Source organism: Centroberyx gerrardi, chromosome 3 (genome assembly GCF_048128805.1).
Source record: "Centroberyx gerrardi isolate f3 chromosome 3, fCenGer3.hap1.cur.20231027, whole genome shotgun sequence".
Taxonomy (NCBI): domain Eukaryota; kingdom Metazoa; phylum Chordata; class Actinopteri; order Beryciformes; family Berycidae; genus Centroberyx; species Centroberyx gerrardi.
In genome coordinates this window covers 7818554-7846057 of record NC_135999.1, presented here as the reverse complement: position 1 = coordinate 7846057, position 27504 = coordinate 7818554, and the positions used below count along the sequence as shown (strand labels likewise).

Genomic DNA, 27504 nt, shown 5'->3' with positions numbered 1-27504 from the left:
GCTGCCTCCTGGATCTCAGATGTGTTTTCCAGAACTCCGCTTCCTGCTGTTTTCCACCGGGCCGCTCAGATCTGCTTGAAGAACAGAGCTGAGGGTCTGCTGGGAACCGGCCCCGCTCGGTCTCCCTCAGCATGAAACAGCCTCTCACCTGCGAGGGCCGGTCACACAGCTCAGGTTCCCATTTAGCGCATTAAATCGAATGTTCACTAACCTTGAAACTGTTAAGTGTTTTTACTTAGCGGCTCGACGAAGATGTAACAAATACATTCCTCAACCCTCTACTCTTTATGTTATTTCTTCCAGCAATCTATTTAATCATTTGTCCTCTTCAAGCAATATTACCCACTATCTAAAAGAAAAATGTACCTTAGATAAAAGAGAACGTAATGTGAAGAATGTAGTTATGAAACACAATGCTGACAATTGTATCTAAGAGAATAATGCAGCATTTGTGCACAGCCAGATGTAAACCTCTAGCTGTAGGTGTGTTGCAGTCACACTCACTGTCGTCAGGAAAGCTTCACTGGCGTTGGCAACCATCCGTCCTTTCATGTCCTTTATGGTAACGCAGCATGGCACAGCGCCCTGCTTCTGAACAGGCAGGAAGCAAGCTCAACTGTTTGGCTCCCACTTTCAATAGCGACTTCAATGTTCACAAATGATGGAGATCACTTTTCCAAGATATTTCTTTCACTACATTACAGGAATTTGTATGTTTTTAATAAAAGTACCAGTCAAATAGTGGTATTAGCCTATTAGTTTTCAGGGTCACATTTCTATGACGCAAACATCATGGCTCATGGTTTAAAACACTGTACACCATTTCATAAGCCATCTTTCTACTTCATTCCCTGAAAAAGATTCACAAAGAATCATGCCACCTGGAAATGGAAACTTTACTTGAATTCATAAATAACAACTGACACAATTCAATAAAAAAGCAAATATGGATTTTTTTTATTTTGTTTTCCTTACAGCAGTTAGCAATACTTTATCTATAGCAAGCCAAAAATAAATACAAATATTAACTTAAATAATTTCAACAGTGTGTTTCATTCAACACAGAATGACAGTAGCATCTCAATTTCACATGTTAATAGGGCACAGAATCCAACACTACAGTCTAGCGTGGCTTCCTATCCGGGCTTCCTTTTCTTATCTCCTTATCATGGAAAGGGAATAACAGGTGGTGCGATCAATCAAATAAAAAATAGTCTTGATTATACAATAATTTATGCCACGTGAATGTCAAATTATACATTCAACCTCTTTTGATCAGCGTGGACGAACAAGAAAAGGACGCGGAGAGAGGAAGCCACAGTAGCGTATTGGGACGTGGCCCACAGCAGAAGCAGGAGGAGACAATGTTTAACATGCGGGGAGAAAACAGTAGGACGTGATGAAAATACTACAAGCAAAGTGCATAAATATTCAAAATGAAAACTGGGAATAACAGACCCGCCCCACCCCCAAAAAGCTACTGTAGATCAGCTATTTAGAAAAATCTCAAACTTTTGAATTTGTCATTTACAAAGGAAAAAGTATTTGTTGTTTATTTCAAAAAAGGGTGATGTGACAAATATAAGTTGTGTTTCTTTTTTTAAATTCCCTGACAGATGTGAAAGCACTAGGCAACCGGGGGCCACGACGCGCTCCGTTAAGCCATTCTGTAGATGGTCAGTCCAATCGAAACTCTCCTCTAGCCCGTCGCCCCACCCACCAACTCACTGACATACTGTACAAGCACACATTAAGTTAACATCCATCTCACCCAAAGCACCCATTCCCTTGAGGTTCTCAAGTCTTTCCTCTAATCTATTCACAAGGAAATTGTGTGGGCAATGTTTGTTAAGATGGAACTAGATCCAATAAGCTCACGCACCAGCATTCACACACTCACACACTCACATGCGCATACACAAACAACCTCTCCTTTACATCCGCAGTCAATTCAGTGCATTCATTTGTCATTGATCCTTCTCCATCGCTTCATTTCCCTTTGGGGCTGCGCGGCTCACATGTGCTTTTGGCGGCTGTACGGAGGCCTGGCAGGGCAACATAGTCTTTTTGGAACCGTGAATTGGGCGTTCTCTGCCTCTTCCTCTCACCCTGCGTGGTAAAGAAAGCGTCCTGGAAACGCATGCTGGAGGCCGTGGACTGCAGAGAGAGAGAGAGAGAGAGAAATGGGAGAACACAGCGGGGGAAAATAAAAAGAGAAGGAAGAAAAATGAGTGATGTTCCAGGTGGGCAGAGAGTAAAAAAAAAATCAAGGGACAACTTCTATTCAAATGCCAATAAGAAGCCATAACACTGATCTGCATATCAAACTTTCAAAGTTTACATTTTAGCCTGTATCATCACTTCGAGTTGTCCATAGAGTCTAATACTTACAAGTCTACCCTTCACCTTTTTCGGCAGGTCTTCATCCAAAGTGTAGACGTCTTCCCTCTTGGCCAGCACCTGAGACCCGTCCTCAAACTCCACCTGAGAGAACGCAAACACATTCAACAGTCATCTACCTTGTTTGAATGCATTGGCTGATGTTTTTTTTTTGCCTATCCTCATCCCAGGTTGTGCTGAAAATTTAATTGTCTATCTCGGGACATCAACATTTTTCAAGTCCACGTGACGAAAGATGGAAGATTCTTTTTAAACATCATAAACAGATTGTCCTGACTGCAATCTGATTGGTTAAAAAAGTCATTTTCAGGTCACCTCTGCTCTGAAATATGAATGCAATCTGCTCGTGAAATGCATTTTTTAATCACCTCAACTTTATAAAACACAGTCTGACCCATTTCATACCTAAGCCCACCTTGACAATGGAAAGTTCCCGTTCTGCCGAGTCCAGCCCATTTCTAAAATCTGACCCATCTTAAGCCTGAGTCTGTGCGTCACAGATGCATTTGTGCATAACTAATGGTTGACGCCCCGCTCAACTAAATAAAGCTTTAAGTGGAAGCAGCCTGACTCTTGGCTTAGTGAATATTTCAGTGAGTTTGAATAATGCAGATTGTCACCTCCTCCTCATCCCCCATTTTTCGCTCTATCTCGCTCTCTCCATCCCTCTTTTCTCTCCTCTGCCCATCTGCTTCCGCTCCGCGTATCTGAACAGCTTTTGCCCCCCCATCTATCCATCTTTTCATCCCCCCATCATCCTCCACCTCATCTCCACTCCTCTCCTTTTTCTCGCCATTGCCTCAGCACCTCCTTCAAGCTCCTTCTCAAGTGTTCTCTCTCTTTCTCTCGCTCCGCCTCTCTCTATACATAGACCTGGAGAACCTGATAACGTCAACAGAGTCACGATGACTCTGAAGTTGAGGGAGTTGAACAAGTTTATTGCTGTATCTCTCTTTGACAAGAGGCTAGGCTTGCAACTTTCTCTCTACAAACAAAGACACACAAGTGTATTGTCTGTCATGCATTTATGTGTGTACAGTATGTGTGTGTGTGTGTGTACCTGGTACATATAGGAGACGTTGGACCCCAGGTATTTGGCGCCGTAGAACAGCCCATCAGGCCACTTCACTTGAACAGCCTCCCCGACTTCAGGTGGACCCAAGTTCACACAGTCTCTGCTCTGCAAATGCAGGAAAATAACGTTTGGTCTTTGTATGCATCAGTGTGTGTGTGTGTGTGTGTGTCAAAATGTCCTCACAGAGATAGAAAAATGAGGAAAGACTTCCAACACTTTGCCTGCCTTCATGTCGAAAAGGAGTCGTTTTAGGTTTGGGGTTAGTGTTGGAATCAAGTTAATGCTATGGTTAGACGAGGCTCAGCCCTTTTCTCCCACCGTTGCAAAAACAGTGGGGAGGTTTGACAGGCTTACCCACGAAAAAGAGCTGGAGACTTGATTGAGCTGAAAAACAAACTCTGGATACAGTGGGAAACAGGGCGCTTCTGCTCCAAACGTTTCAGATTCACCACCACTTTAAACACCTTGCTTGTCATGTGATGCATTGTATTACAAGACTAGTGTGTTGTATTTTCAGATGAATGCATAAGCAATTGTTTTCAGATTGGCAAACTTAAGACAGACAAAGTAAGCGAATTCTTCACATCTTAAAGATTGGTCACAGATTGTATGATGAGGCTGTGAGACCGACCAATCCACAAGCTAGCAGTCTTTCTAAGGCGCTCCATTCTAGCGGGCTTTTTGAAAGCATCGTGCCCCAGACTCCCATTGGTCAAAGCGCTTACGAGACTTGGAAGTACAGCAACATGAGCCTGGAGGCAGACATTTAGTGGTCAGGGCTGAGGTTAGGGTTAGGGGTAAAGGATTGCGTGCAAATCGATGGAATGTCCTCACTAGTACAGTAACACAAACAAGTGTGCGGTTACGTTTGTCACCACTACTTCTCTTAAAACGGTGTTAGCCTCACTGGGGGAGGTCTGGTGATCATGATAATCACTTGAGCAAATCCATGAATTTCAACCCATCAACAACGGTCATGTCAGTGATTATTCCCAGCTACCATGACGAACGCTGTAGCCCCGATCACCTTTTAGAAAACTCTTTAGAAAACACATTTTAGAAAGCTCTGCAGTTTTCTGATAATTCTATTTTCATTTGAATGGAAGCTTCCTCCATCTGAGAGGGCTTTAACATCCGATATGACCTCGTAGAATTGGGAGGCGACCTGCGTGTGTGTCTAATTAAACAGATCCTCACCACTATATCCTCGGGGTAGGTGTCATTGGAGAAGGAGCCGTCGTCAAACATGACCTCGTAGAAGGTCTGGGAGGTGATCTGGGTGACCTTGGAGCTGTAGTAGCGCAGGTTCTTGTGTTTGGAGATCACCGTCTGGCCCAGTGCGATGGACGCCTGGCACGCCCGCTGTTTCTGGTACACACAGAGCGCAGGGCAGAGCTTAGACTGTATGCGAGGGGCGGGTGACAATACAGTATAGCATCGCAGTATGTGACGGCCACTCTAATTTGCATTTTAAGGCTATGAATAACCCAAAAATGACGTTCTTAAATGCAAGAAATATTCCTTGAAAGAGATATTTCAGCTTTTTCCAGCAGTCCACAGAAGAAGAACAATGAGCTAATACATTTGCATACATTATATCTTATCTATCATATGAAAATGGAAGACATAATCAATATATTTCATGACACCAAGCTCAAATCATCCAAGAGATAAAGAAGTCCTGCATACACACACAAGTCACGGCTGCACCATTTACTTTACTGTTCAGTGTATTCACCTTTATTTTTATGCATGTGACCAATATTCATCTGTCCACTTCTACTCCACCGTCTACTATATAAGATTAACACAACTACAATAAGAACAATTATCCTAATCAATCATTTACAAGTACAAATGACATGAAAGTTTGCTAAAATGCCAACACATATCCATGTCCATTCCTGCTAAGCACAACTCGGTTCATAACGGCCGTATGAAACACCCGTCCTATGACTTACAGCTGAGGAGCTCCGTGATTGGTGTCTGTGGCAGGTGATTGACACGACATACGGCCAATCATCAGGCTCCATGGTTACCCCAGCAGCGTGGGCACAGGTGACGTGAAAGGAGGTGGGACAGCGGCCGCACGAGCACTGGATACAAGCGCCCGCCTGCCGCTTCCCCGCACAGCGCTTACGACAATAGATGCACTTCTGTAAACACATGCAGACCAGAGGAAACAGTCAGAACCAAAACACTGACCGACGAAGGCTTGCATTCACCGAGATCAGAGTGTCAGTGAACAAAGTGAACACGGGATCTTTTGTCACATCTGCCTTCCCTCCCATCTTTGCTGTCACTCTCCACTGCATACTATATTATCATTATTATTCTTACTGGTCGCAGAGTGTCTTTATTGTTGTGAAGGAAACTTGACTTTATTCAATACACAGCCTTTGGAATGGGGGTAAACTATGAGTCACTGTGCGCAGACTTTGTGAATATGAGCTCAAGAAAAACACCAGCAATTAACGACAAAAGACCAGAAAGTGAGTCATCGTTCGGTTGTGCCATGAACCTCATACATCGTTTAAAAACATTATGTGCTCCAAACAGTCATATCTGTGAAATCTGTTCAACTCGCTGTTATTGGATACAGTGGTGTAAACAAAGTGTGGAAACCGGAGAGTGAAATGAGAGGGCAAGGGAGAGAGAGGGAGAGGGAGAGGGAGAGAGAGAAAGAGAGGGAGAGAGAGAGAAAGAGAGGGAAAGAGAGAAAGAGAGAAAGAGAGAGCCCAGCTTTAACAGTCAACAGGAACATGTTATTTCACCGCTACAATACAAGGGAACCCTCAAATAAAAATACGACCCAATCAGATGACATCATTTGAGGTTTCCGCAACAAACCAGCACTGCAATGTCTATGTTGTGGTGTTTTTTTTCCCCTTCTTGGGGTCACCGAGTGGTAGACAACTGCACATAGGGGTGGGTGTAACACACATACACATCCGACACACAAACACTGCCAAGCACACACATGCATAAACACACTCGCGCCTGCATTTCTGAGCCTACCCCTTGGTTTTCTGCACCAAACAGCCCATCAAGTCCATTTCCTCCGCTGTGGCATCTCCCCTCTCCTCCTCCTCCTCTCCTCCCACAAATCCTCCGCTCTCCCACTAAGGGGAAAAAATGACGACATCCCCCCATTATAACCCTACTCTCTTCCCTATTGCTCTTTCTCCCCTTTCACATCCCTCCCATCGCACTCCATTTCCCTCACTCTCCCCCTAATAAAACACCCATCTACTCCACTCTCTCTCTCTCTCTCTCTCTCACTTCACTTCCCCATTCTCTCTCCCACTGCCGTTTCGCATCTCTTTTAAGTTAATTTATTCATTAATGTAATTCCAGGGAATCCACTTTAATGTATCCATACATGGTGACAGATAATAGGCCTATATGTAGAGAAACTCCCGGGAGAATGAGCCTCAGCAGTAAGAGGGCTCAAGTGGGAATTAGCTGGTTTGTAAATATGAATTCCAGCCTATAAAAAGGCCTGATGAAATGTGAGCTGTCATAACACTTGTCATATCATAGCCAGGTAAGTACATGATGTGTATATAAAGCATCTGTGAGTGTATAGAAACACTAGAATATTAAAAGGGCCTTAAAAGCTTCTAATTCCCAAGTATATATATAATAGCAAGTGCTCATCATAGCCCAAGGCAGAATAGTACAGTGTTTAATATGTGGTAAAGATGGTAAGGCTGTGTAAATACAACATTTTTTTACAAGTCTATGTCCTTGTCAGCTAAGCCGCTCAAATAAATAGCCTTTGTGCCTTTCTTTGAACAATCAATGGCTGATCTAATTAGTTAACCCAGACAGCATTAATTAAATTTAACCTCCACAGCAGGTTTGGCTTCGCCTTCACATTTATCAGCTTAGCCTGTTTAATTCAGATATCAGATGAGGATCAGGAGGCGCTGCGTACTGAAAGACTCGCAGAAAAGTCCTCTTTTCTTCCTGCAAGGCAGCCCGAAAAGGCAACGTGAACGCTGATGGAGTGAATGAATGTTTCAGTTAGCATGGCTGATAAATAATCTCCAACGTTCGCCCTTTCTTTCTATTAATGAACCATCCATTGCTCTGTGCCTCCTCAATTTCTGAAGCGAGTGGCTTTTCACTCTCTGTCTCCCACTTTCTCCTGGTGACTAACTTGGCCTACATTTCATAAAGCCCTCTCCCATACCTCCTCCATTATGGACAGCGGTACACTGATGAACTGGCCTGACTGTCTGGTCCACCTATTCAGGCCAGGATGACAAGATTCTGACTGGCATGCAACTTACACTGTGTGTGTGTGCATGTACGTGTGTGTGTGTGAGCATCTATGTTTGAGCGCATGTATATGAGTGTTTATGCGCATTTGTTGGTGAAAAACAAGAATTTGTACAAGAGTTTGAGAATATACTGAAGTGTGAATATGTTAATGTAGCTTTATGTTTCAATGTGTGTGTGTGTCTAACCCACTTTCATCATGCCTGTGCCATCTCTGGGGTGTATTTGGGTGCCTGTGTTGAGCCATGCGTTAAGAACATTCCCACAGTAAATTATGAATGTGTATGTGTATGTGTGTGTGTGTGTGTGTGTGTGTGTGTGTGTGTGTGTGTCTATGTGTGATAGTAAATTATGAATGTTCTGGGCTGCTGCAGGGGCAATGGGTCCAGTGCGAACATCAAAACACGTGGCTCACTGAATGAACAAACAGATGAAGGAGTGGACAAAAGACAGAAAGAGAAAGGTGTACCATTGCCACCCACAGTCTCGGTCGCAATCTCCCTCTATTTAACCAACAATCAATATAAAATATATGCCATGTTTCAATGTCACTCATGAATCCCACGAAGTCTGCAATAGTTGGTGGGAGTGGAAATTATAACTTCTTTGCAGCTACGTGTGACGGGGCCTTCTGCTTGTGCCTGCAGTATTTAGTCAAACATGCTGTGATGCATTTCAGATTTTACCTTAACATAGAACTCACAGAGGTAATTCAATTCATCATGAACTAAAGCACTGGTCTATTAAAAAAAGTACCTGTGTCAGTATTAGAATTAGTGAGACATTGGCAGCAGAAATGATATACATACATTTACTAGTCATGTAGTGCTGGTAAATGGATTTCCCTGAAAAGTCAGATACATCTTCCAGAGTTCCTCAGTAGATTTAAAACTCAATTGTATATAAAGATGGACTTGTGTGAGATTTTCAAAGTTTCAGTTTCATAGACTTAGCTAATAATAAGAGCTAGAGTCCAGAGGACTGTCTTTAATCTGCAGTGTCACAGCATAAGAAAAAAAATGGCGTTGCAACAGACTGAATAGCATATTCCACAGCTATAGGCCGGATGTATATTCCTTAAAAAAAAAAAATGTAGACCATAAAGAGATGGACATTTTGGCACTAGGCCAACATCAGGGTAATGTCAAACCCTTTTTAAAAAACTGAACATGCACCCTGCCTTTTCAGTATGGACTACAATTTTCATTCTGTTCAGGTTTTGGCCCATGGAAATGGAAACTGACTTTGTGGTTTATCCAAATGAGCTTTATTTCAATGTGGTGTGAGCAGATATGAACCATATCCCTGCAAATTCCCTGTGGGTACTGTCATTGTGTCCACAAAGTTAGTGTCCCATGCAGTATCGGTGAAGCAGCTCGAAAGATTTGACACGCATTTTCCAATACACAGGATGTTATTGAAGCTTGAACTATATAAGGGTGAGCAACCATGTAGGAACCTAGCTCGGCTGTTAGAGAAAAGGGGGGTGGGAGAGAGCAGGTATGTCACTGGGGTTATAAAGAGGAAGCCTCTCTGCACCTACACTAGCTTGACAGTAACATACAGCAAATATAGGAATGCGCTCTTCATGCCGTCAAAGGACTCTTTTATTCCTAGCTTTGGAGGATGTATGCACATAATCACAGTTCAAGATGAAACTGTCCACAGATCATAGGGATAACAGTGATGTGAATCCTATTTTAGGGTGATTTTATTTCTTTCTAAGAGCCCCATCCCATGTCATGATCATAAAAACCTGACACTTAAATACTTATCACTGAAAGAAAAATGTAATCTCGATACAAATGGGCAGTGTTCTATCTCTGCTATCCGTCCGGAGCTAAGATGCACCTCTCTCTGCCTCTTTGGTTTCTGCTGAGCTATCATGGCGCCTGCAGCAGAGAGCTAACTATAGTGGCAATGTGTCAGGTCTGCTGAGACACACTCCGGCTATCTCATTAAGCAAACACACACACACACAAAATGCATAAAGGCATGCACATACACAAAGGCAGTCGGACAAACACACATACACACACATACACAAACACCGGCACGCAGACAGCCCCACTCGCACAAACCCCGACTCCCACCCACCAGTGGTTAATTATCTAGCTTTGATTGCGGGCATGTTCGTCTCACATTGTTAATTAGAACTGTGAACACTTCATTAATTAGACTGAGCCAGTCCTCAAGGACCTGGGGAATTCCAGCACTGCATGTGTGTGTGTGTGTGTGTGTGTGTGAGAGAGAGTCCTCACCAGTTTGTATCGCTGCATGGGGATCCTACTGGTGTCAATGGGACTCCTCTTGGCTTCATCGCTGAACCTCGCCTCCGGCAGAGCTACTGCGCACATCACGTGGGCCCACCTACTTACACACACACACACACACACACACACACACACACACACACACACACACACACACACACACACACACACACACACACACACACACACACACACACACACACCCCCCGATTAATACATAAACATGATTTGAAGACACAAAGACTATTAATTCTTACATGCTTAAGAGATCACAAATGAATATGAACAGTTAATCAGAGAACAAAAGCATCTTACTTGTCATCTGTGGTTTTCTTCAGAGCCCCGCCTCTGAGGTTACACAGACAGCATTCCTGAGAAAGAGAGGCAGAGAGAAAATCAGACCTTCCATCCATTCAACAATATCCTCTGAAAGGTGCTACACATAGCAACATCAATATATCATTACCGTATGAATTTTGAGACAGAAGTATAATTTGCCGAGTAGATTGGCAGCCTCTACTGTCCTCTACATTGCATTTTACATTGCGTGCCCCCAGGCTGGATTTCGTGGGAAATCTGCAGGATTGTTTTACAGTACAAAGGCAGATTGCTTAGAGGGTCACTTGTTCTTCCAGTGCAAACTGAGCTAAAGTTTCAAATCATCAAGTTTCAGATCAAATCACTTCCAACATGTCCAACACACAGTACCGCTGGCATGAGATAGAGGCTACCAATCGTCTCGACAATGGTCTCATTGGTTATGATAATTATACCAAGGTATCACAATTAATTTGACAATAATATTAATGTTTAAAGATGCTACACATAGCACCATTAACAACTTTTCTTTGGGTGGGTTGGATGTAGTGGAAGAGAAAGTGTGTTTTAACATAAACAAGGTATTTCTGTCTGCGGCATAAATCATATTCAGCCATCTTTCTAGCCTATGCTTGCTAAGATAACATATGGCTAACAAACTTAAAGGTCAAGTGACACCATACAAGGGACTGATTGGTCGACTTACCGCTGTGAAGCTTCCTTCCATACAACGATCACAAGACCACTGCTCACTGACATCATCTGCAGCAACACCATAGCAACCTAAAGGAGGGAGGAATTGATGGAAATTAAGGGCAAAGATATAAATCTATGGAAACATTTAAATCTCCGCTCGGCAAGGAATCTCACAGACTCAGTGACCGCTCATAGATTCACTCACTAGGTTAGAATGAAAAGGGAGAGAAATAAATTAGTGAAATCCAAACTTGTCTGATATTGATCTAACGGTTGGCACAGTATCAATGAACCATTCACAGAAAACAGCAGTCTTGATTCTATCTTCGATTAGAGAGAACAGATTTAAAAAGACAAGAAAAGTGCACAAACACAGACACACACACGTAAACACGCAACCACATCTTCCACATCTCCATTGTCCTTTCCACGGGTTGTTTGACAGAAAGGTGGGTTTGTGCCATGCAGAGCAGTGCAATGTTGCAGACTATGTGGAAATGGAGATCTCTGTGGTGTGTATGTGTGTGTGTGTGTACGTGTAATTGTTTAAGGAAATGTTAGGTGTGGTTAGGCAAGAAATGGAGACGTTAAGAGCTGAGGTACGTCTGAGTGTGTTTGTTTATAAGTCTATTAGTGTATTTGTTTGTGTGTGTGTGTGTGTACATGTGTGCGTCCATGTATTAACAGAGTGCTTTGTGTGACTGGCTAGCCACAGCCATGCCAGGCTTGCATTGGCGTGACATCATGCTTTAGTCTCAGACACAAACGCAGCAAGAACCTTTGTAACTCCGACGACATGGCTGACAGACAGCCCAAAAAAACATTACACCGGCTTGAAAAACAACAGCGGCTTTGTTTAACTGTTGTTGTTTGGTTTAGTTTTGGTCTGTGTCCTTGGTGGGGAAGAATAACACAAACGTTTTATAGAAGGAAGTGCTGGTGGCCTCTAAGAGAAAAACAATTGGAATTCAAAAGGAAGACAAATGTGATTCTTTTCAGAGTTGGCAGCTAGTTAGAATCCACGGGCTGGAGGCTTTAGACACATAAGCTGGGTGAATTTCTCTTTGTAACAAACACTTTAAGTGTGTGTGTGTCTTTTCTCCTTTCCCACAATCCATCACCAAACCAAACAAAAAAAACCCAAGCTCACCTCTCTTTCCTTTCCCCGAGTTCAAATAACGGTACAGAGGGGAAAGCAACATCAGCCCGTATTTATCGCCGGGTCTCAAAACCAAACTTGTGGCTTTTACATCAGTGTCAGTTGATATACACTTCATCTCCTACACCCTCCCACACACACACACACATGCAAGAGAATGCATTTCACATATACAATAGTGAAGCACGCATACACGCATAACCCTAGGCCTCATACAAATAAAACATGAGGTGAGAACAAAACTGGTGGCGAGAAAGTGTGAGGGATTGAAACAAACATCGGCAAAGAATGCATATGAAGAGCTGTGGAGCTGGGGATGACTGAGGGAGAAACAAGGTCTGTTAAAAGCTGTGGACTTGGGACAGTGTGTAAGATTGAGGATTGAAGGACTTTGAAAGTATAGTGTGTGTGTGTGTGTGTGTGTGTGTGTGTGTGTGTTTGAGTGTGTGTGTGTGTGTTTGCGCTCGCCTGTAGAAGACTGAGTGGAGTGAGGACTTAAGATATTGGCAAAACGTGTGTGGGTTGGGGAAGAGATCTAGGGTTGTTAAAGTGTGTGAGAGAGGGATTGAGAAAATGTGCTGTGCATTTGTGTGTGTGTTTGTGTATGTGTGTGTGTCTAGTGGAACTGAAAGGCTCCAGGGTTTTAAGAGTGTGTGTGAGGGCTTGTGGCATTGGCTTGGGGCTGTTGGACAGGAAGTATGTGTGGTGAAGACAGAGGATTCACCCTCATTCAGCTGACGAGGGAAATAAAATACTCCAAACCACAAAGAGGAGGGGAGAAAGGGAAACAGAGAAGGGGAGGTGGAAAATTAAAGGGGAGCGAGGCAGGACTTAAACCCACTGAACTTTTTGCAGTGACATCAGAGAGACGAGCGCAAAATGTAGAAACAAACAATGTGGCTTGGCGTGGTAGGTGGGCAGTATTGTCAGAGTAAGTGGAAGGCATTGCACCACAACTACAGAAACAGGTTGCTTGAAAAGAACTATAAAAGGTTAGAGGTTATAGAGGTGGACACACACTTGCCCCACCCCACCCCCCACCCCTGTACACATACACACACATACACACCAACGCTTCCCATGTGGGTACATACTTGCGTGGACTTGGAGGCAGCAGCCCTGGCAGCAGAGCAGAGGGGAGGTGCCATCGTCCTGCAGCAGAGGGTTGGTGGGAGTAGGGGGGCAGTTCTGCTCCCGGAAGGAGAAGCAGATCTCTGGGACCAGCGGCTTGGTCCTCCTCAGACCTCCACTGGGCCGCGTGGGGCCCTCCGGAGGAGAGGGGGCTCGGGACGGGGCGGGGGGCTTAGCTGGGATGGGTTTACTGTCCTCTGCTTTGTCTTCAGTCTGTGGGAGAAAAAAAATGTGGCTTTTTTTTGTTCTTCTTAGGAGTGGCAAAGAGTCTTTGATAGTCGGTCAGTCAGATAATTGGTGCCTCCATCTTCAGCTATGTGGCTGAGAGATATGGCCATATTTTAAAGGTGTGTTTGTGTGTGTGTGTATATGTATGAGATAGTCTGTCTGTGTCATTTTTTGCTTGCAAAGTGACACATGCTTGTATGCATTCATGGAACTGTAAGCCATATATGTGTGAGTCCCCTCTACCTGATAGTAGGGCATGAAGAGCGTGCAGACAGCACAGTACGGCTGCATGGTGGCTGCGTTGGCATTGTACTCCCTCTCTGCTGTGAAGTAGCCCTTCCTGCTCTGCCACAGGAAGAGGAGGGGCTTAGCCCATGCCTCCACTTCCTGCTCCTCCTCCTCCGCCAGGCTTGCCTCAGGGGGCTCTAAGTAAAGAGGGAATAAAGTCTTAAAACCTTGCAAACACTTTTGTATTCCACTAGTGCCTCTTTTGCTATGACGCAGATGGCGATCCATGCTGTACCAAAAGCAAACCTCCGGTCTGGTTGTTTGTTAATTAAGCCTATTCTGAATCTGAGGCAAACGTGTGACCTGAATATCAAGAGCACAGCGTGCATCATTCTCAGTATTCACTTCAGCAGTGTTAATAGACTTGCTGCTAAATCAGATTTAATCCATCCAATGTGGTGACAATTTCTCCAGTGAGTTGAAAAAACACCATTTTGAATGAATAGCGGCCTGTCTGTTTACAAAATTGCCCCAAATGATTAAGGGCTCTCATCATCATAAAATGGGCTTCTTGCAGCCATGAATGGTCATTCCATGGTCATTTCTTACTCAGGAATAAACAACTAAAATGGCTGCTGAATAATTCATCCCTCGCCACAGCCAAGGAGATGATGAGTGTGACTGTGTGTGTATGTGCATTAGTAGTTGTTAATTGAGACACCATGAAACCATGAAAACAGATAAAAGATCTATCACTCGCTCATTTCGCTGTGGTAGACCTGAGAGTTAAATCTATTTGGTATGTTTATGAGTGCATTGACGTCAGAAGAATCATTTAGGGGGGAAATAAAATGTGAAAAATTTAGAGGGGAAGAGGGGACAGCAGAGTTGAATGGTTCAATGGTTATATTATACATTTTTTCGGGTAACACAAATGTTACCTGACATTACTCAATATTTCAAATTTTGCAATTAACAGTTTTAAAGATAGCAATTAGCATAAATTATATTCCTTATGAGGTTTACTTTCCTGCCAGCAACCTTATTTGTAAGTAGGTGTCACATTTTTTTGAAATGGTGGAAATTGCATTTTGGACTAAAACCTGCTCAAAAAGTTTATTGTGACTCACACAAAGCCAACAGAAGTCAGAGGATCATGGTTTCTGGCCTGGTGCCACCCACTACTCACTGCCAACCACAATGGGAAATATCTATGGGTTTTTATTGAAATGTGCATGCCTCTAGGCTAACAGTATCTATGCGTGTGTGTTGTCTTTGAAGGCTAAAGCTTGGCAATACCTTTTCATTGCATGTGTGTGTCTCTGTGTGTGTGCATGTGTGTGTTTGAATGCGCTCACCATCATCACTGGCAGCCTGTTGTTTGACAGCAGTGGGCACGGCCCTGGCAGTAGGTTTCCTCAGTGGGTGACGCCAGCTCTTACTGGTCCTCTTCACTGACAGCGCTGGGTACTGGCATGAAGAGGCATCATTAGAGGGCATTAGCGCGCATAGACTGTGTCTGTATTTGTGTGCGAGTGCGAGCAAAAGACTGACAGAGTGAGACTGTGTGTGAAGGAATACTCACGGCACAAACCTCCCCAGGTTCCAGCCCTGATTCACCACACTCGTAGTCACTTGTATCATTTTCCTCCTCTTCCTCTTCCTCCTCGTCCGATGACTCACTACTGCTCTCCCCCCTGGCGCTACTCTGCTGCTCCTCCTCTTCCTCTTCCGACCCCCCTTCTTCCATGTCAGACACCCCCTCCTGTTCTCCTCCTCCCATGCCCAAAGGAGAGCCGGGAGCCTCTGGGTCTAGACTCCCCTCTGCCTCCCTCTCCCTCCCCAGCTCCCGGCACAGCGCGAGGGCTTCAACCCCGTCCGCTTCCTCTCTGTGGAGCTCGTAGTCTCCGCAGAGCCCCAGTGGCTCCACGGCACCAGCTGACACTAGTGAGGTGGGCTCCAGCTGGGCCCAGGTGAGAGGCCCACCCTCCTCTTCCTGGTTCTCTGACTCACGGAGGTCTTGTTCTGGGTCGTCCAGGTCCGTGACCTCTTTGCACTGCGGTTCAGTCCACATTGTGTAAGGGAGGGGGTCATGGGTGAAGTCAGAAGGGAGGTCGGGGTGGAGACTCTGGATGAGTACCGCAGGACTCTGGGAATTGAGGTTTTTCCAGATGCTGCTAGAAAAGGGTTTGGGCTCCATGTAGGGGCTCTGGGAATTACAATGGGAGGGGGAGTATGTATTGTGGTGAAGATGAGACTCATCCATTTGGTGGAGTTGTAGTGCTGAGTGACTGTTGTTTTGAGTGCATAACGGAAGGGAAGGGGCGGGGGGATTGTGGCTTGAGGTGCCAGTCAAAAGGGAGCCCACACTGCTGAGGGTGAATGCAGTGTCTCTTTGAGTCGGGTCCTTAGATTTTTCCTTAGTTGCTAACTCTGCTAGGTTGGGCCGCTGCTCTGGTTGAAGTGCAGCGTTGTGAATTAGCTGGCTAGCTGCAGCATCGCTCTGTGTAGGGGTAAGACGTTCCGACTTTGTATGATCCTCTCCTACAGCAATTTCTGGCATTGTTTGTGTTTCATGGAGACCATCAGAAGCCATTTTGTGCATAGCGTTGTTAGTTAAATTGGCTGTGTTAGCTTCTAAATCAGATACCCCTGCCCCTTCATGGTCATATTGAGAGGAATCCGAATGCCAGTTGTTGGCATGTTTTACAGTTTCTGTTGACATCACTGAGTCAGTTTCTGTCTCCTCCTGTTTGGCTCCTTGTGAGGACGGAGAGCCAGTCTGTGTCTCCCGCTGAAGCACGGGTGCCACCTGGTGAGTGTGTGATCTGGATGGCGGGACCTCAGTTAGCCCGTCATCAGCGAGGGTGAGTGACGGCATCTCCTGGGTCAAGACAGGTGGCAAGGGACAGATTCCAACCTTATCTCCTGCCTGCTCAGGGGTGAGGAGCGGCATATCCACTCCATTCCTCTGTAACAGAGGAGGGATCAGGTTTTCCTCAGTGCTGCTGTTTTCTAGCCTACACTGCTGTCCTGACGGGGAGAGAGAGCTACAAGATGTGTAACTACCCCCCTCTACTGGCTCAGTGTTGAGATCATAAAGTGCTTCTGTGGTGGAGTGTTGATTGATATGTTCAGTTGAGTCCATTTTCTCCGCTTGAGCAGTGTTGTTAGTGTAATTCTCAGTACCCGTGTCCATTTTCCTGTCAGTGCTTAAAGCCTCTTCTCTACATGAAGAACTGACTGTCTGAGCTTCAGAGTCAGGAGGACACGAGCCCACCTCAGCCTCAACAGAACTGCCTGTTGTGGGGGAAGATGAGCCCATTTTGTTGGCCTCCAGAGGTGTGATCCCTATAGAACGGTCCTGAGAGGTTGAGAGGTGTTGCGGTTCAGGAGAGTAAGGCCTCGACTCTTCAAATCCACCATGCGTCTGGGTAGCCTCGGGCCTATGTTGGAATCCTTCAGCAGTCACTCCCTTGACCCCTGACCCCGAGAGGTGTTGAGGGTCAATATGAGTGAGTGTCTCCGTCACTGGAGCTTTGTTAACTGGTGAAGCAGGGAAGGGAGAGGAGTTGGAGTGAGAGTTTTGGGATGTCTCCATATTAGAAAAGCCCAAACAGTCACTCTCTACACGGTTTACCTTGACCACGCACATCTGTCTGCATGGACCTGTTGAGGACACAGGGATGGGTAAAATGTGTAATCTACCATCAAGTACATAAGGAGTATATATGCATATTTTTTCTGATTTATTTAGATATCAGTTGAGAGAGAGGAAAATAGACATAGACACACTAGCTCAGACTCAAACAGAAACTCCCTCATGTAGGCATGCATACACACTCACAGGCCCACTTGCACACACTTCAAATCCAAGCAGATAACAGCCCCAGTCTCAAACAATACCTGCTGGCGCCATCAGTTAGTCTCTTACCAGAGAGCTGGAGTGAGTTCTGATTCTGGTTGTGCTTTGACTCAGCTTGCCTTTCTTCCTGCTCCCTCTCCTTCCCTTCCTCCTCCTCTTCCTCCTCCTCCTCCTCCTCCGTCCGGCAGGTTGTCTCTCCTCCAGACCGTCGCACCTTGGGCCCGAGCGGACCAGCCAGGCCTTTCCTCTTGCTGCTGCCCAGGACTGAGCTGCTTTCCAGGGCAACAGGCTCCTCTGTGGTTCTGAGACGCTTGGAGCGCATACGGGAGTGGGTGCTACTGGAAGTAAGGAGGGAGAGAGATCAAAGAGGATTCCAACTCAAACGCCGATTAACACTGAAAAGCGGTTTAGGCAAGCCTGGAATTTAGTGACTTTGGACACAAGGCCATTTGGCTTTTGCAATTGCCAAATTTTTCAGGCCACATACTGTACAGTAGGTTGCTAGCCAATGCACCAGGGCCCCAGCATGGGCACCAAGGCCTTCTTTTGATGTTATTAACTGCAAAACGCAGACCATCACAATCTGATGCATCCCCACATTTAATGTAGAAAATATTATTTTTCTCTAAATAAAATGGCCTGATACACATTTTCCTAATTGTATTGACATTGAAGGGGGCTGGAATCAATGATCAATGTATGGACTATAAATATAGCTTGCAAATTATTTGCATAGGGTCTAGCAGGCGGCAGTGTGCTGCTTTATGCCACAGTTGGCTACGGCTCTATCACTGTGTAGTGACAAACTATGCAACTGTATTTTTTGATATTTTTAATGTTAATGTCTGCAGGAACAGGTGGTGACATCAACATGAAAACAGTGGAAAAGTGTGAAAAGTGTGGTGGCCACTATGGCCTCAAGGCAGCGTTTCCAAGGAGCAACAACGGCTATAAAGGACAAAGCTGGCAAGAAACTCACCCAAGCTTTTAATTATCATGCATGTGCGTTAACTGTATTATAATCTTAACATACTATTAGGAACACTCCTAAACCAAGTTAAACCGCCACCAGCAGTATTAGTTGCAGTTGACCTATTGTCTAAATAAACAGTGTAGCATAGCAAACATTGTGTGAATACAACAAGGATATGAATCCAGTACCCTTTATTGGCAGGTTTGGTCTTGCGGCGCCTCTGCAGCCAGCTCTGCAGCTCAGGTGTCGAACCGGGAGTGGCGAGCGTGTGGTCAAGGGCTGCCGAGTCTTTGCCCAGCATCCAGGTAGCATAGCGGTCAGGCTGAAAACGCTTCACGAAGGGTTCCATGGAGATCTTTACCATGTCTTTACTGCATGTGCACTATAGGAGGGAGAGGGGAGAGAGGAAAACATTATCTCTGCTTTACCAAAACACAGAGTGGCACACATCTAAGGCTGTGTTCACTCCTAAACTTAGGTTTGAGGTTGAAGTAAAGATCAATTCCGTTTTGTCTGGTTACCTGCGTGGCCACCTTGCCATAGTCTATCCAACGCACACTGGCAAAGTTGGTGGACTCAGCACAGTTGAAGCCATGATTGAAGCCAGCATGGTAGCCATAAGGGAAGGTGATCATGAACTCTCCAGCTTCCTGAGTAATCTGACAATACAGGGGGGGGGGGGAGATGGGTTTATAAGAAGAGATTGAAAAAAACCTCAAATATCACTTTGGTCTTCAAACCAGGGAAAATGCTTCTTTATTGTGAGAGATGCGGTAAAAAAAACACAATGCCACTCCATAATTCCACAATCAGGGGGGGGCTGCTTTAGAAAGTTTGTAAATAAAGGGAGTATGACTGGCAGAGAGGCGACTGGGAGTAACTTTTCAAAGAGGCTGAGTGCCTACCTTATCAAAGGGAATGCCATACTTCTTCAGTATGGAAGGGGAGATTAGAGTCATCTTGTGACGAAGAAAAGCCTCACATCCCTTGAAGCTATTGGGAAAGAATCCTGACAACACACACACACACACACACACACACACACACACACACACACACACACACACACACACACACACACACACACACACACACACACACACACACACACACACACACATCATTAACAGAGACACTGAGCCAGATTAAAGAAAAAAAAACTTACCAAAAAGCTGAGTGAGTTGGGATTTTACTTCAGAAACAAAGCCTGTTTTTCACTACAAGCAAACATCAAGTGGCAGCAACATTTTTAACTTTGAAGAACTCTGGTAATATTTGGTGTATGAATACCCAAGAATCCCACCTTCACTCCATCATGCTGCTTCAAGGTTTGTTACCAACTCCAAATTACTTAGTCAGCATTCCAGTTTAGCTAACTGGAGAGCCATCTGTAACAATCAGGCACCAAACTCTTTGGCACTTTTATAGTGCTTTTGCATTTCTGTGTTACCTTTCTGTGCGGTTTAAAGCAGAACTGCTTCTATATGCTGCCATCATAGGACGTTTTAGATTATTTAATTGTCTCACACAATATTTCACAATAGCTGGTAGTGTAAAATATTCCCTTACCTGTAGCCAGACGCTCCAGCCTCTTCCCATGCTCAGGGGGGATGGCATACCTGTTGGAGACAAGAGAGAGAGATAGGGGGCAGTCAGATTGTGTGTGTGTGTGTGTGTGTGTGTGTGTGTGTGTGTGTGTGTGTGTGTGTGTGTGTGAGTGTGTGTGTGTGAATTTCTGAACACATGCTATTTATTACACCTACACTGTATTATACCTGGAGACAAACGCCTTGTGAGTAGTGAGGTAGGGATTTTACCAAGCTTTCAGAGAGAACCTTTACAATTTCAAGACTGCCATCAAGTGGTGGATAAATGAATAACTGGTACTTGGGAGAAAGCTGGTCAACCTTTTCCAGCATTGTACTGTGAGTAAATGCATAATCATTACAATATGCTGAAAGGAAATTATCCTTAATCACACAAACACATTCATATTAAATGTTCATATTAATCGTAGAGAGCTTCACATAATCTACTTCCTATTAAGGGGGTAGATGAGCTCTTCAAAACAAACGCTGGCCATAGTTTAGACTAATGTATGTAGTCACTAAGAATGTGACACTTCAAAACATGGGGGCCTAGTTCTGTCTCCGACAGAGAAAAAATAACCATCACTGATTGCTGCTGTAGAAAGAGGAATTCAGTTGAATCTCATTTTGACCTTATTCTGCATCTTCCTGTGCCACACTGCTGACGGATTCTGAATTTTAACTATTCCCAAAGTTCCCGGCAAGAAACCCAGAGAGCTTGACAGAATTCCCCCAAGGTTTGACTAGGCATTCCATTTGACTCGCACCATCCGCCCTCAGGTCTGTGGCATTTCTATCATCATATCACCTGTCAGCTTAACAGAGCTGTGAGAGACAGGGGCAAGAGGGGGAAGCAACCTCAGGTAGAGATGACATGGGGGGAGAGAGGGTGGGGGCGATTGAGGAGAGGTGAGAGAGGTGCATCTTTAAGCTGCTCCCCTCCAGGGACGAGATGTCAAAATAGCAGCGGGATGAAAGAGTGTGTGTGTGTGTGCTAGATGATAAGGGTATGCGTGTGTGGATACTTGGGATACTAGGCAGCGCTGCGTGTGTGCGTGTGTGTATGTGTGTCACTGTCTGGCTGTGACACTGATCCCTGTGGGGTTGCAGGGCTCACTGCTCTAATGAGCACAACTCCCTCCAGGGCAAGAGAGGGAGAGAGAAATGGAGCAAGCCAGCCTGACAAAGGAATAAAAAGCAAACTCCATTTTGATCTACCTTCGTTCTTTACCTCTTCTTCCCCTCTGTCACTTCCCCCTGCGCCTCCTTACACCCAGCTTCTCTTCCCTTAAAGAATGCAGTCGTTTTAACAACTACCAATTAGACCGATGCAATTTACATTCTATGACTGACTTGAGTGCATTATTCTATACTCTTGTCTACAGAAATTCAGACAAGATAGCATTGTAATATGAAATAATGTAATATCTATACCTCCAAGGCTGCAATATGGACAATTTTTAATGTCAATCTCATGATCCACACAGTCAGTGAGTAAAGGGTGAGAATGAGAAGGCAGACATGCCTCGCTCCAGGCCAGAAACAATGTATATTATTATGTGATTTGTCATTCATAGGAAGTTGAACAGCACATATTCTAACGATGTTGAGCTACTTCCAGTGTTTCAAACCAACAAAAGGTAATGTAGACTTAAAACCTGACACTAGACTTTTAAAAGTTATATTGCAAGTCATACAACAACAACAACATATGTCAAAATATTATATTTTGTCTATATCCTGGTGCCTCACTCCAGTGCATAAATATTGATGATGACTGCTCCCAAGAAAACCAAACCATATAATTACACCCTCTGAGAAAAATATATCTCCACACCTACTCCCTGGCATGCAACGTAGGCTCTACTGCTGTATATGTGGCACCTGTCCTACTCTCATCACTGCTTGGCCTCTTCAAAATCCTGGCAGTTACTGCAGATGGCCACCTCCTCAGTGGGCAAACATACACAGTGGGCACAAAACATTGGGACCATCTGCACTTTTTATTTAACAGAATGGCCAGGTAAATCAAGGTGAAAGCTGCGAGCTCTTACAAATTTCACCTTTTAAATCCACTTAGATCATGAAGGGGAGATGTAGACGGAGGAGACGGGTAAAGATGGATTTTCCAGCCTTGAGGCAAATGAGATATGGATTGTGCAAAGGAGGGACATCTCAATATTAGGAAAGTGGTCCTAATATTTTCTATACTTAAGTGTATACTCTCCCCTCTACCTCCTGAACATGCCCTCTACCTCCCTCCCTAACTCAGCCTTGAAGATTATTTATTTAACTTTGACCCCAAATAAGTCACAGTCTTGACAAGAGCACTGACATGCTTTATAAGCCTGGGTCCCATAGTAATTTCATGTCTTCAGTGAGAAAGGAGAGGTGTCTTCCACACACCAAAGTACAGATATGGTGTTGACCCTCATGGTATATAGCCTGGGCATGTACCTAAACCCCTGTCCCGCACTAACCAGGACTTGGGCTCCCCAAAGTGCAGGTAGTTGATGCTGTACAGGTCCATGTCCTCAGTGTGCCAAGAGAAAGACGTTTTCCACATGCCAAAGTACAGGTAGGGCGTGTTGACGCCCTGGATGGACACGCCACAGTCCTCCTCGATAACATCCAAGATGGAGTTCAGGTGGCCGATGTTCCACTCCTCTACATCCTAGGAGATTAGAGACAGTGATTAGAGATGAGTAACACTGGTTAGATACCTCTAGGCTTTTATTTTAAATGCAAAAACACAACCTAAGACAGAATTTACATGTTCAAGATTCATTCAAGACCCTCTCCCAAGGACAGGGACAGCTGGAAGTAGAACAGAAATGTGGATGAGAGGAGATGAGGACTAGCTAGAGAAATTAGTGAACGCTTAACTAGAAGGATTGAACACAATGAGACTGGAAGACACGAAAAGTGAAAGAATAAATAATGCATGGAAAGCGGGGAAATAAAACAGAGAGAAAGAAACAAAGAGGGAGAAAAGCCATCCACCTCATCATAGAGGCTCCCGCTGACATCGGCTCCATATATGGGCGAGACAAAAGTGAGGTTCTTCCAGTATTTCCTCTCAAGATCTTCATAGTTCAGGTAGCGAGGTGTACAGTAGCTGTGGAGGAGACAGAGATGACTTAGCATTTTAAAGACCATAAACAACTGGTTACTGTGAAATGGGCGTCTGTAATCCTGCGTGATGAGAACCTTCTCAGCGGACAATATATTTCAGCTACATTTTAAACCCCGAGCAAATATCCCCCTTGCACTTTTAGAAACCACTCATCCAACTCAAAGTTCAATCACATGTGGGATTATGAACTTGTCTAAAATCCTAGCTATGGAAATATACAAATTAACACCAGCATTATCCGCTTTTCATTTCCTCGCCTCTCCCCCACGCCCTGCTTTCCTTTTATATTTAAGCTTAGCAGTAAAACACAATATATATTCATGGAGGTATAGATTTTTTTTTTTGTTCAGGACAGCAGCCAAGGTCATAATGCCTGCAATGCCCACTGTGCAACTTCCTACATATGATGCAATGTTTTCTCCTCTTTACTTTCATTTTGTGGGCTGTGTTGGAAACAAACAGCATCCAGGGTAGTAAATTAACACCGGCCACCTGCCAGATACTCGTATATTGATGCAGTTGGTAATATGTCTACTCTATCAGCCACATTGCCAGGTAACAAACCATCTTTTATTATGTTGATAAAATAGTGGAGTTAGAGAGTGAATTCTGTAATCTACCAGTCACTGTACCCAGTAGACAAAAGTTACTTTCCTGGCAGCACCATCTTTAACCCTTGGGTGTATTGTGTGAAACGTTTCCCTCCGTAAAAATCAATCAATCAAACACTCAAAACAATCAAACAAGTCCCCCATGACACTGACTTGTCACTGTTGGCTAGTCGCCTGAACTCCTGCACACTAAGGGGCTTCTTCTGGATGTTGTATTGAGTGAAGAGCCCTGATTGGCCAGCCACCATCTGCTGGATGGGAGCGTGGATCATCAGGTCATCGATGTCGTCATAGGTACGACGAGGCTTCCAGCCCTTAGGAGGAATCACCTGGGGGACAGACAGAGGAATAGAGAGGTTAAAAGGATAAAGAGATGAGATTGTGGCTGAAAATAACACAGCGATAGTTATTTTTCTTTTTGTCAAAGAACTGCAGAAACAGGCCTCCTATCGTGCAATTTCAAGTCCTGAGTGACTACATTAGATGGTAAACAATATTAAGTATCTCTTTGGAAGAAAGTTTCAAGAGATGGCTCATTAACCGTTTGCTCCATGCTACCCACTTCAATAGCAAGTAGACAGCGCAGCGGTTCACATCTATAAATAATTTACCCATGGTTGTGTAGTTAGGGACAGTTTTCCTCCACTGTGTTATAATGATGTATTTACAGACTGTACATACAGGGAAAGGCTGGTCAGTATTCTCACAAGTATCAGTTATTGTTTGTTCACTACTTGATGGCAATACCAGATACCGTAAAAATCACATTTTACATTGTTTCTAAAGCCTTAGTAAGGCTTTAGAAACAACATGACAGGACTTACTGTAGCATGCCGCATTGGAGTGATGTTAATGTTCACACATACAAAAACTGTTAAAGAAACACACACACCAACACATATAGACACTGTGCAAATACACACATACACCAGTGCCTACCTTGGCCAGGCCTGCGCGGTGTGCACCCTGAGACTCCATGTAAACCAGGTACTGGTTGAAGTCCTTGAACTCCTCCATGGTGGGCCTGAAGGTCATGATCTTGCAGGTGGGGTTTGCAGGGGCGTACACCTCTGCTCCCGCCATCCTGCCGCCTCACCAGATAAAGCCTGCGGATGCAACAAGAACCAACAGACGAATAGATAAAAAATGTGTTCCAGCATCAATTTGTGTTTTAAAGTTGACTTTCTAACTCTAATAAGAGAAACTGGGGAAAGGAAAAAATGAATAATTCATTTGATTACTTTGTTAGGGGAAACTTTATTTTAGTGTGCAGAATCTTTAAATATTAGTCAAGTTATTTCTGAAATACCACTTCACTGTAGAAGGATACACTACAAGTAAGATTTATAAGACACAGGAACACCGTTAAAATTGGAAAATTTCGGAAAGCTGGCAAGTTCACAGAACATAGACTTTAGTTCTCCTAACTGTAGTTTTTGCAGATGAAATCATCTCCATTTGTTGAATAATGATTATGTTTTTTGCTGTTCTTTCATGTATGTTGGTAATGAATTCATGTAGGCTACAGTATTAATATTAACTGTATTTTCTTGTACTATTCAAACATCCTTTAAATAATTCTGTGTGTTTTGTTTTGATCTTCTCTCATTGTTTTATTAATTTTTGTATATCGTTATTGTTTCTGTTGATTTTTGTATTCAAGTTATTCTTGGTTGTTGAGTGGTTTGTATTTGTGGCTGAATTAATAAAAATAAATAAATAAATAAATAAATAAAGTAATAAATAAATAAATAAATAAAACAGATGACTAAAATTAGGCTGTACCAATTTCAGACTTAAGCACAACTCATGCATACAAAACTATTCATAACTATTGTGATCAGCTATTACACTTTGCACAATTGTTTGCACTTCATAAAATGGATGTATTGATTATTACTTGGTGAATTGTGCTGTTACAATTCTATACTCACTTCTATAGTGGCAGCATTTCATTTATTTTTTTATTTTTTTTGCGTAATATCTCAGTAGCAATCTTCTTTTGACCATGAAGTCTGCACTAGATGTAATTACATGTGTGCAGAACTAGAGATCACGAGCTGTGAAGCGGCCGGTTTGCTGTGTCGGTGACAGGTTCACCACTAGATGGAGGTAAAGATGCATTAAATGTCGAGTTGATCCATTGATCCTTGTTGATGCTGACAACCTCTCAGATTTTTGTCCCCGGTCCCATCCCACTCCCAACTCCGAATTTACTTTGCATTGAGACAAAGGATCGCATTGCCCCGGCTGGAGTTTATTTGATTTTCAACCTTGTATTTCCTCACAGTGATGCTTCAACATACACTACATTATAATGGCGTGCGATCCGATTATGTAACAGGCCATAACAGGATAAAACAAGTACAAAAAAAATAACGAATATGTTTCGAAAATATTGTAGTATACAACCTTACTCTTTGTCAACATATTATTAAAACAATAATGTAAAAAGCATTAATAAACCTACTTTGGCTTATTAGGCCTATTAATCATCAAAACAAACTTGTTAAAACCAAGGACAATCAAGGTCTATTGATTCAAGACTGAATTATAACCTCGGTTTAATATTGCATAAGGAAAGCGTCTATAGCTCGGCTGATCTTTGTTGTCTGCCTAGCCAGCTAACTAGCCAGCTAGCCTACGTTTTGTTGTGATGCCAAGTAATGGCTGAACAAATAGCACAGTTAGCTAGCTCAGCTGGCTAGCTAACTTAGTAGACTAATCAGCTAGGGTACTCATTAAGTTCAAGTAACTTGATAGGAGTTGACTTGATAGGAGTTGGTGATAACAGCTAGGAAAGGGAAAACATAAGTAGGCGAGCTAGTTTAGCTACCACATTAGCTAACTTCTCAATGCACGAGAGTGAGTGGGGTTTAAATGTCCCTTGCAAGGTGGCTGCAAATGCTAGGCCCGTAGCTAGCTTGCTATGTGGCTTTGTGTGGTATACAGATGATTTAATCTGAATATATGTATATAATGCATAGAGTATTTGTCAGGACCATGCAAGTTTAGCAACAGATCGATGAACAATGACAAGGCATACAGAGCGAGGTGCCCCATGGCATAAGCGCGTGCCAACTTGTCTGGCTGGCAACGCTAGCTGTTGATAGCTAGGCTAATTCAACACAGTTAAAGCAAAGGAGTCACGTAAATTACACCCCTCCAATTAACTTGACACGAAATACCATGCGCAATCATCAGCGGTATAGCACACGCCGTCCCCGACCAAATGTTTTGTATTTTACCTTGGTTTAGAAAGACGGAGTCGTATTGTTGTTTATCCCTTTCCTTGTTCGTCCAGCTGTTTCACATGACAGCTGCTCTGCTGCTGCTGGTTTGTGCCTTGAAAACGGCCGCGTTCCAGATCGCATGTAGACCAGCCAGTTTACGTCACCGTCCAAATAGCTTATACGACCGGCTGGCTGCGGTGCGATAGACTTATCTCTGCACGGTGAGATCTGCAAATCGGCTGACGAGTAGACGAATTGGAACGCGGCCAGTCTGCTTCACAGAAAGTCCGTGCACCTGCATC

The 27504-nt window shown here is 43.9% G+C and overlaps 1 protein-coding gene across 7 annotated transcripts; it reads right to left on the bottom strand.

The window, feature by feature from the left end:
* Window positions 1–947: 947 nt before the first annotated feature.
* On the bottom strand, window positions 948–27335 carry kdm4c (lysine (K)-specific demethylase 4C). Of its 7 annotated transcripts, none has more exons than XM_071901780.2 (22): window positions 27218–27335; window positions 24909–25075; window positions 24123–24298; window positions 23226–23340; window positions 22703–22896; window positions 20203–20252; window positions 19539–19642; window positions 19155–19292; window positions 18822–19015; window positions 17730–17998; window positions 15381–17464; window positions 15154–15265; window positions 13811–13992; window positions 13303–13552; window positions 11060–11136; window positions 10351–10406; window positions 10024–10135; window positions 5437–5631; window positions 4673–4843; window positions 3461–3580; window positions 2392–2484; window positions 948–2157 (listed from the first exon to the last, which is right to left on the bottom strand). In XM_071901780.2, exons 2-22 carry the CDS (start codon window positions 25050–25052, stop codon window positions 1990–1992), a joined length of 5004 nt encoding a protein of 1667 aa, XP_071757881.2. In that variant the 5' UTR covers window positions 25053–25075; window positions 27218–27335; the 3' UTR covers window positions 948–1989. The 7 variants fall into 7 exon arrangements, with proteins under 7 accessions (XP_071757881.2, XP_071757884.2, XP_071757883.2 ...); XM_071901783.2 differs by having other exon boundaries at window positions 2407–2484; XM_071901782.2 differs by having other exon boundaries at window positions 10024–10132.
* Between the last annotated feature and the right edge of the window lie 169 nt (window positions 27336–27504).

Coding starts and splice junctions, on each gene's coding strand:
- kdm4c (XM_071901780.2), bottom strand. CDS start 25,052: ATGGCGGGAGCAGAGGTGTACGCCCCTGCAAACCCCACCTGCAAGATC. Junction 19,293..19,538: donor ATGGCATTCCCTTTGATAAG/GTAGGCACTCAG, acceptor CTGTATTGTCAG/ATTACTCAGGAAGCTGGAGA. Junction 10,136..10,350: donor AAGAAAACCACAGATGACAA/GTAAGATGCTTT, acceptor TGTGTGTGTAAG/TAGGTGGGCCCACGTGATGT.